General features: G+C 40.4%; 1 protein-coding gene across 4 annotated transcripts in view; it reads right to left on the bottom strand.

Annotated features, from left to right (window-relative positions):
• The window catches only part of ddah1 (dimethylarginine dimethylaminohydrolase 1), an 86,162-nt gene that overhangs the window by 27,668 nt on the left and 47,592 nt on the right, over nucleotides 1–10,902 (bottom strand). For all 4 annotated transcript variants that reach the window (XM_005736967.1, XM_005736970.2, XM_005736969.1 and 1 more), the window contains exon 3: nucleotides 626–725. In XM_005736967.1, coding sequence (XP_005737024.1) covers nucleotides 626–725 — 100 coding nt within the window. The remainder of the gene's footprint in view (nucleotides 1–625; nucleotides 726–10,902) is intronic.

The following is a 10,902-nucleotide window of genomic DNA, read 5'->3' as shown; positions in this document are numbered from 1 at the left end:
CTATATCTGTAATATGTTGAATAAATGTTTTAATCAAGAACCTCTACTAAAAGCTTAATCAAAAGATATAAATGAATAAAAGACAATAATGAATAACCTGGTTATTCAAATAGCATCCTCCCAACAGCTCCTCAAAGTAACTCACACTTAGACTCTGCTTTAGTTTCACTTTCACAAACACGCTCTGCAAAAGCCTGCGCTTCTTGTCTACTTTGGCACAGAGCGTACTCAGAGTTAGGCCTTTCTTTTATAATGCAATGTAATCTGCATATAAACATTTAAGATTATAGATTCAATTCAACAGTTTAAAGTGGTTATCACCGCACCTGTAATAAAGGCTAATTGGGTGCCAATATGTTTAAACATCTGAATGCAATAACAATACTGCAGATTGTATTATTAATGCAATGGTAATGATGATGATTATGACCAATAGCAGCAAAATATTTTTCTAATCCCCACAATATATTAATATCTTGGCTGGTTCAGATCTATGAAGTGGTGTTATTGATGTTGTGGGACTCAAAAATAAGAGGGAAGTCTCAGTTTGCTGGTTTGGAATGACCAGACAAAGGTTAATGACTAATCAATAAAATACAGTGATTGAAGAGGCAGAGTGACGTACCCGTAAAAAGGACATCTCCTCCATCCAGTGTCGCATTCTCATCAGTCATTTCCACAATGTTCAGATTTAAATCCTTCAGAGCCCCTTTCATTGCCTCCGTCTGGCAGAAAAACAAGGACACAAACAGAATTAAAGTTAAAACATGTGTGCACATAAAAAAAACAAACAGAACTGTGATGACTTACAGTAAACTACTTCAGCATTTCCTAATATTATGATATGATCCAGGATCTAAATACTGGTTCACGAGATTGTTTGTAATGAAAAAAAACTCTTTTCTCCCCAACAGATTATGGTGACATTACAGTGAGCCATGAAATGATGTCATTTTGTAAGAAGTGCGTTAAAACTTTTACAAGGCAGAAGTTGTGGAAAAATAGGTACGGTGAATGACCAGCACAAATTTAGCACAAATACTTCCTGCTGTCCTTCTGTTCTGGGTCATCTGTCTTTAATACGCTTAAAAGGAAGGGAATGTAAGGATGGCTGCCACCTGGTGATTATTAGCATATATAATGGAATACATCTCTCTCATGGAATATTACGGGAAATCCACACTTCACCTGTATGTCGCCTCTGCTGAACTCAAAACCTGGGGGAAAGAGCTGGTCTGTTTTTGGCTCAACCTTCAGCTAATCTCCTCTCTTGTCTGACCGCCCAGTGCGATTTTACTGTCCTGTTTTTTGGGGTTCCTGCGGGAGTAGTTTCCAAGGCCAGTCATGTTAGCAGGAGCATCAGTGTTTCCACAGGCCCTATCTCACTATGACCTCAGCCTGGCCACTATAATGCCTTTGCTTCTCTTCAACTGCAGAAGGCCAAAGCATGAGGTCATCCAGGTAGACTGCCATGTGCTTCCAGATAACACTGGGGAGGCCTGCAAATACACAGATTTACCTTCTCACCTGCGCATACATCGGCAGTGGTGCACAAAGGCATCCAAAGCAGGTGTACTGGAATCGCTAGCACCTAGCAGGACATTTGGACAACTAAGTGGCTTTATGACCCAGTGATTCACAACCCGAATGGCAAACTTCCAATCCACTCACTTTCCAGAAGTAAAACTGTGGAATCCTCCGTGTTTCGTCTATATTGCATGTTCATCTCAGTTAACCAGGAGGAACACAGCGTTCTTCCAAGAAACTGGGGTTCACAAATTCATTAGTGGTTTCTTAAAAGCTCTGACAGCAAAAGCGTGCAGTACATAAAGAGCTGTATAGGTAACAGTTAATCCCATTCATTTTTCTTTGTGCGTTGCCAAGCCACACTCTGCTTTCTATTTAATTAGGTTTGTAGATAGGTTATGTGAGAAATAAAAGGTTGAGTCAGGTCCCGAGGAACGATCCAGATGGGTGAGAGACATCTTGTGCTTTTGATGTTTATTCGGTTCATGTGTTATGCTGCCTTTGTGTGTCATGGCGTTGGAGTCTTGGCATGTCCTGGCAAAGTTTTTCCTTGTGCCATCACCAATTCATCACACATAATAAAACTTCAGTCAAATGAGTCAATTCAGACACTGATTGATATGGTTGGAAAAAACCCTGTTAGTGATGCCAGGTCTGCACACCAAAGCTGAAAAGAAGTGTCTATTTATATATGTAAGCAGGCATACTTTTTACCTACTGGGCCTCACATACCGGCCAGTGTTTCCTTCTTATATAAGGCATCCCACTACCTCAGTACTCTGGCATTTCCTCTGGAATCACTGGAGATGATGTGACCTGACCCAAAGGGTCCCCAATCACCACATGAACCATAATGGCCCCCATGAAGTGAAAGCATCTGCCCTGTGGGCTGTGCTGTTCTGTGTGTGGCACATGTGGACATAGAAGCTCACATGACTGAATTAAATTTCAGTACAAATGGAAAACAAGAATAAAAAGTGGTTTTGTAGAAAAATCTGACTTCAAAAATATAATGAATTAGTAACATGTCACCACATTTCACTGCACACCGAGAAAACACGGTAGAGTAGTGTATTGTAGTGTGAATGTTCAGATAAATTCCAACCCAAAGATGGCAGGCTACAGACACGTTTTCCTTTAAATCAGTGGCGTAGGTACAAATGTTTTCTGTATTTGGAGACTTTGGCCAATCACAGATCTTCACAGTCAAGATTAGGGGAGTATTACCAAGTCAAGAAGGGAAACAACTCTATGTAGGAGCAGATTAAAAAGGGGACTGCCGTCTGGGACAATGGGGTTTGAATCGTGAGGTTCTCTGATGGGAGAAGCAGGCTTGCTTACAAGTCCAGAGTGACTCGGGAGATATGGCTTTCAGAATATCTGCAGGTGGAGAGCATCACAGAGCCCACACTACAGATTGGCCCCTGGCAACATAAAAAAATTGAACAGGTAAAACTGGGATGCTCTGGATTTTAGCCACTAGTTTGGGGCAAAGTGCTTATACTTTTGACGAAATGCTTTTCATAACATTCAGATACATAGAAAAGTGTAGTTAACACTCCAAACATGTTGTTGCAACTCATTTAAATCAATCACTCATATTCTACAAATAATAATAAATATTTCAGGTCCTTTGGATTCAGTCTTGCTTGGGTTAGAAGTACCGTTCTCAAAAGAAGCACTACAGTGACAATAAACACATGCACCTGTTTGTGTGTGTTTGTGTGAACGTGCATTCATATCTTTGTGGGGACCAAAATCCCGGTCCCCACACTTTGAAGGCATTTTTGAGACTCAAAATGTGGATTTAGCATCAGGGTTACAATTAGGTTATGGTTAGGTTGAGGGTTAGACATTCATTTTTGATGGTTAGAGTTAGGGTAAGGGGCTAGAGGAAGCATTATGTCAGTTAGATGTCCCCACCAAATATGAAATACCTGACATGTGTGTGTTTGTGTGTGTATAGATTTTCTATGAGCTTTGGTATTTCAAAACACCTCTCTGTTGGCAGCGGCAGGACGTTTTTCTTGGCTCATGTGCGGCCCGCTTTCACATCTCCATCTGTCTTCTGCTTATTGTTGATGGCCGGTTTTGAGGTTCCCTTCAGCCTGTTGTAACAAATTCATTTGCGTAATATATTTGTGTATATATCTGTGCATAACCAGGAGTATAAAATCACTTTTTCTGCTCTCATAAAGACTGGTAGGAGCAGCGAGGATTCTGTTTTGATATGGTAACCTGCAATTTATGTCTCGAGGCTTTATTTTTATACATCGCAGCTGTATTCTGAGATGTTAGAACTTAAAACACGTGTGGTACACATGATTACATTATACTAAGCAGTTTCTAAATCTTAAATCTCTGTGTCTGCTGTAGGTCTACTGGAACACAGCTAAATTATTCACCTTGTAATTTTGCTTGTGTTTCTTTAGATCGTGGCATGAGGTGTTTCTTTTTGAGATCTTTGAACCTGCTTCACTTTGTCACACAGGTTCTGATTAAGTGATTTCTGGATTCAACAGGTCTGCCAGTAATCAGACCTGAGTGTTTAGTGAAACTGAACTCAGCTTTCCAAAAAACATGGATAATCACAGTTCATTCATGATTTAACAAGAGGGGCAAATACTTTTTCACACAGGACCAGGATGTTCTGGATAACTTTTCTCCCTTAATCAATTAAATCATCATTTAAAAACTGCATTCTGTATTTACTTGGGTTATCCTTGTCTAATATTAAAATGTCTTTGATGACCTAAAACATGCAAGTGTGACAAAATATTAGGAAATCAGGAAGGGGGCAAACACTTTTCACACCACTGTTGTTCAGCGCTTAACTCAGTATGAAGCCCCCCCAAAAAAAGGTTTACTGCCACTACAGCAAAATCATAATTGATATCTGGTGTGCCATTTCTTGCCACGCTGGCTCTCCTTTTGAGACAGATGTCGATTCGCCTCTGTGACCAGCTGGTTGAAAGGCGTAACAATAATGCCGTCCCCATTCCTTTTCTGTACCTTTCACACAGACCGTCGAGGCAGAATAAAGGTGCAACAGTCCCGCCTTAAACGGGCTCTGTGAAAGGGGCTTCTGTCTCTCACATTCCCTCTATTCTCTTTAAGCCCTCGTGGCAGGGTCAAGAATGCTCCTACAGTGACTTCTCATGCAGAGTGGCCTATTATCTCTCACTGTGAGGGACATCCAATACCCCGTCCTGCCTAGGTGCCAACTCGCTTTGCCAGTCCTCCTTCTCCTCTCCCTCCCGCAAACCATCCTGTGTTCCTTATTCTCTCCTCACCCCTTCCCCCTTCCTCCTACTCCCCGTTGCCCACCAGAGTGCTTGGCCAGGCGGCATGCTGTTAGCCAGCACCCTGCTTTGAATGAAAAAGGCCTTTTAAAATTCATTAGAGGCTGAAGGCTCCGAGGCCAGTCGGTCTGCCTGCCACATTCCTGCCGTTCCTGCACAGGACAGGGGAGACGGAGCAGAGAGAACAGCCCTTTATTTGAGGCTTTTTATGGACCAATTCTCCCTTCTCTCGCCCCTGGTACCCGTGGATATCGCATTCTGCTAAAAAGGACCATCAGTCTGATAGAGCGCAGTGCATTTGGAAAGGGAATTGAGTACATAACAATAGCATTCCTGAGGGTCATCCTAGCCTCCCTACACCAGGCAACAGAGTCCCACGCTCCAGTATAATAGGGATACAGCATTCCTGAGAGTCTAACACACAAGGAGGTGGAGTGACAGTCAACTGGTATTGTTTGTCAGTTTATAACGCACATAAAAAAAGTTGGCATGTAGTGCCAGGTGGTTTGTGGTTTGGCTACAAACTATTATTTTTCTGATATCTTGGTTTGGATGAATTTGACATAGTTGAAGATTCCGTTAAAACAGTTAAAAATAACATAAATGGAAAAATATTTATCTTCATTCTTCTACCTCTGGCTGCTTAGGAGAGGCATAGCAAGCACAACACCAAACTATGCTAAACACTACACTGGCAATCTTCCAAACTGGCAAAATAATCAGCAAAACACATACATACACTCAGTTGTCTAATAATGAAAGTTATTACCCCTCCTACTGAATTTAGAGTTGTTGTCAGAAATTTCACAAATGCTGTTTTTAGAAGAGGAAATGTTTTTCATCAAACTGTTTCTAAATATACCAGTTTTCTTTAGAAAATAACAGAATTAATTAATAAAAAAACAAAAATTACCAGGGTCAATATTATTAGCCCCCTGAAAAACCTTTTAATTGAACCCTAGCAGAAACCACTGACATGCAATCATATGTTTTAACTTTGTAAAAAAGTTAAAACTGAGGGTTATCTTCGAATTTCCAAAGGTTTGAGCTGCCACGTTAGAAAGCATTATGGCATAATCAAAATAAATCATAGGACGCGCTTCCAATATATATATAATCACTGGGTGTCTTTCCTTTTGTTATATTTTTTTAAGAGTTCAAAATATGTTAATTACATAAATAAAATGTAATTTTCTCTGTAGCACTTCATGGATTTCACAAGCAATAGACCTTAGTTGTTCACACAAAGCATAAAGGTAAAAAACAATATATACAGTGTTATCTTCATTTTAGATGTCAAAAAGTATTTGCGGCTCCCAGTGTTTTCTTTTGCGTGGAAATCGCGTCTTAATGGCTCTTTGGGTGTTAAAGGTTGCTGACCCCTGGTCTAGACTGTCATTTTGTTTTCCAACATGACATTGACTCAAAACATATATCACTCCTGGTGAAGAACTACCTCCAGAAACCCAAAGTGAATTGACTGACTTGCACAAAGCCCTGACTTGAATCTCATTTTAAAATCTGAGAACTGAAGACCAAGGTCCATTCCAGTAGACCACCAAACCTAGAGAATGGCTTGGATTGCTTGCTGGAATTGTGACATAACTGACTGTTAGGTTTTGTTTGTTATTAAATAATTTTGTTTCTGTGTGCAAATTAAAATAATGTAAGCATCCAAAATATGTTGCAAAATCCTCGCTCCGTTTAACAGCACTTGGGAAACACTTAAAAAGAATTACATTTTCATAGTTGGAGTTAATAATTCTGACCTCATCAATAGCTGGCATTTTATCAGGTAAACTAAAAACAGGTGCCAGCTGCAAAGTTATCGAGAGTGGACAGTACAGCTAAATCACTGAAAAATTCCACAGAGCTGAGGGAATCTGCAGACTCAGATGATTACGATGTAATTTAATTCATCAATACAATAGGAGCAGCCTTAACATTTCTCTTGGAACCTGAAAGGATTCATAATAATAAACAACCAGTCTCTAATTCAAATAGCTCAATACAAAAAGTCAATAAAGAAAAATGAGGATTGCTTGCAGTGACATATGAACGCGCGTTTGAACAGGGAGCCTTATGCGTCACAGCTGAAAATTTGGCTGGACATCCGGGACGCAGATGACGATCGTGGCAGATAGCAAATGCCAAACACAGAGAGATGTTCAAAGACAACAGAGCACAAAATGGGACTAATGACTGCCTTTTAGTCCAAACGACTAGACAAAACTGACAAAAGGAGACATACAGAGCATCACAGATGGGTGCATACATGGGAAAATGTGCCCACTCTGATGCTGCAAAAGTGGTCAAATGGCACATTCTTAAAGGAAGCTAACGTTGAGGGCTAACAACAGCAGGAAATGACAAAAACTCATTTCTTGTGCAGCCACAAGAAAACAAATCCTCTGTGGCCTGTCTCTGCATTACCTAAACAAATCCTTGATGTATGTTAGAACATACCTGTGGTTAACCAAGCCATGACATCTTCTCTCTTTCTTTGCAACCCACTCTCCTTTAGCTTTAGGATTACATAAATGCTAAAAAAAAAAGTAGGTCAACACAAAGGCTTGCACATTTAACAATAGCAGATCACGAGACCCTTGCCCTACATCCACCACAAGGTTCTGGCAGCCTGCCTTATTAAAAAAGCATCTGCAGCCAAACCTACTCCACTGTCAGATAGCTTTTACTTGGGTCTGCCAAAATGTCAGAGCTCTGAGGAAGAAAGCGACACACTGTAGTCGGGCATGGGCTGAGATTGGTGTAAAAAAGAAAAAGTAAATTGAAAAGGTGGGACCTTAAAGCTAGGCCAACATTACAAAAATCTCTTTCAAAGGGTCAAAACGCAGGGCAATGTGTGTGATTGTTAAACTGGGTGTCTTTAGCTTTTGAAAAGCATATGGTTTCTGTGAAAAATAATTACGCTTGAAGAGCAGAGAAAAGCAATCCTCATAAAATTACACATTATAGTTCAAAACAGCATAATAAGGTATAAGGAACCTCTTGATCATAAACTGAGACTTTTCTGCAATTAGCTTTCTATTAATGCTTTAGTGACTGTACATGATACACTGATTATTTTTCAGATTAATAATAATAACTAATAATAAATAAGATGGACTTTTAACACAGTGTCTATTAAAAATAAATCCCTTGAATTACCTCTAGTCGACAGAAGATTTAAGGATCTTTTCACCGAGTGAACTGTAAAGCCAATGTGATTACAAAATCTCTTCCACATCCTCAAAGGTTTGTTCAGTGTAACTGATAAGCAGTATAACTAGAAATGACGGGAGATTAAGTAGTACATCCGTTGAATAAAGAATCCCTCTTAGATAACACTCTTAGCCTCTGAAATTATCTGTTATCATGGAACAGGGCCAAGCACATTTGTCTGCAGAAGAGCAAACACATCGATGGGATTAGAAGCCTGTCAAATGTGACGTTAATATGTTGCTCAGGTGAAGTAATACGCTAAAAGGAAATGTTGAGAAACTTCATCCACAAAAAAGGTTTGACTCAATTAGCGTTTTGTGTTGTGACACCTTGCTGGTCACAGTGCAATCTCACAGAGAGACTGAAGCAGAGCTGAGTACTGTAAAAATAAGCAGAAATAAGAGCCCGTTTGACAAGTCCAATGTCTGTCCCAGAGCAAATAAAGCACTCGCTCCAATCTGCTGTCTACCTCTCACTGTGATGGTTCCACAAATACAGGAGAGCTGCAGGCTAGGAACTATTGGAAAGCAGCAGTATGGACGTGGTTGGTTACAAACTTACGTGAGTCTTCACTCTGGGGTAAACCAGAGGGGGCCTTCAGTAAATACATCTGGACTTGGCAACACTCCTCCATGTTTATTGGGTTTGACCCCCACTGATTGGACCTCTACACCCAAACAAGGGAAAAAACCCAATAATCTTTCCCACCTCAGGGGCAAGTACACTTTACCCCTTCCCTAGCTAAAGTGGTCAGTATCTTATCAAAAAAAATAACAGCACTGAAAACTGAAGGACAAAAGCAGCTACCACAGAGAAGATCAATTACACATGAAAGTCTGAGTGCAGTGATGGCTGACTGGGCTCAGCAGCATGTTCCCCAGCTGAATGGCATACATAAATAAGATCATAAAACTGGCATCAATTAGAAAGAAAAATAAAAGCCAAAATGATAATCAGTTTTTACGGAGTACAATTTGCATTTGCTGATGATCTTTTTATGCATAGTATAGTAATATTAACCTGAAGAGATAAAAATAGATTATTCTATTGGATTTAGGTCAGGCAGGCATGGAGGCCGGTCAGTGGTATCAATTCTTTCATCCTCCAGGAACTGCTTACATACTATCGCCACATGAGGCCAGGGATTATCATGCACCAAGAGGAATCCAGGATCCACTGCACCAGCGTAGGGTCTGACAATGGGTCCAAGGATTTCATCCTGATACCTAATGGCAGTCAGGGTGCTGTGCCTAGCCTGTAGAAGTCTGTGCGTCCCTTAATGACAGACCACCAAACTGGTCAAACCGAATAATGTTAGTTATTCACAGCTTCTCCAGATCCTTTCATGTTTTTCACATGTGCTCAGGGTGAACCTGCTCTGTGGCGGTATTGTAATTATGGCATTGTAAGGGAAATGCCAATCGGACTCCATCATCCAGGGCTGTGAGCCCTCTATAGGATGTTTGGCTATCAGTTCACTCCCTAATGAAGTCTGTTTCTGATTGTTTGGTCAGAGACATTCACACCAGTAGCCCTCCTGGAGGTCATTCTGTAGGGCTCTGGCACTGCTCATCCTGCCCCTGCTCTTGTACAAAGTAGAATATACTGATCCTGCTGATGGGTTAAGGGGCTTCTTTGGCTCTCTCCAGCTCTCATAGAGTAACGGGCTGGCTCCTGGAAGCTTCTCGATGCTCTTGAAACTGTGCTGGGACATCTGAGTCAGTGACATCTCAAAACACGTGCTCTGCTCCCTGAGACATGAGTTTGCATGAGTTTGATTTTTGTTCTGTGCTATGCAACATTTCCTTCACCACCTTTCTGCTCACACACTTAACTATACGCACTGTTACTGGTTTAAGTTGCTCTCTTATATTCCTTTTTATTTAAACACACAATCTTTTATTTGAATTTTGGAGTATATTTGTTGTCTCTGTGTGTCCAGTCTGTGATATTACAAACTCACTACAATCACAATATCATTGGAAATAATGTAAAGGTATCACGGAAGGATCAAGGAAGCAAAACTGTTTCATATCTATAACAGTGTGAATGATCATTATTTTATAGAGTTTAGCAGTTTAGGCTTGAGTTTTCTCAACAAAAACACACATTTTGCCAGTATTACCCAACCCAGTACAGGTGGGGTTCATGAAGGTTATAAAAACTATTTCCCTGTAGAAGATAAACCACAGACACAAGACCTTTTATTGGAAGGGAATTCTATCCTGACCAAAAGGGACGCCTCTTTGTACAATATCATTGCGTTACCATTGTATTATATTGAGCAGGACAAATACATTACTATCTAAATTTCAAAAGGTTGCAAAATGCAGACAGAAAAACAGAGCAGTATGCTCCTACAACCACCTGGAAAGTATTGCGAGCTGCCTGAACTGACTGGAGTTTGTTAATAAACATTTAAATCAAACAATTATGAAGGACATTCAAAAACAATGAACTGACGTATTATGGTAATATGCGTCAGTAGTCATGTGAAATGGAGGTTTTGTGGAAGTACAGATGGATCAAAAGTTGAGTGGAAATTATAATGCCTGACAAATGTCACCAGAAATCATTTCCCACAACCTGCCAGGCTTTCCGAGCTCTGTGGTATAACCGCAGCTCATTACCCTTAGACAATCAAAACTTGGCATTTGTCTTACATGTACCAAAGATGATTCAGCTGAGATGATTTAGCTGAGATGATTTGAGTAGGAATCACCGTTGAGTTTGTTTTAGTTCCATGGGTTGAGGCTCATGGAAAGCCAAAGTAAAAATACCCAGAGCTCCCACATATTTAAGCTGTTTCAACATTTGCGAGGCCCGTGGTACGCTACAGAACGGAATGTCC

Source organism: Pundamilia nyererei, unplaced genomic scaffold, assembly GCF_000239375.1.
Source record: "Pundamilia nyererei isolate P.nyererei 1_Seehausen unplaced genomic scaffold, PunNye1.0 scaffold00072, whole genome shotgun sequence".
Lineage (NCBI taxonomy): Eukaryota > Metazoa > Chordata > Actinopteri > Cichliformes > Cichlidae > Pundamilia > Pundamilia nyererei.
The sequence above is the reverse complement of the archived record's forward strand: the minus strand, read 5'-3'. Positions and strand labels throughout refer to the sequence as shown.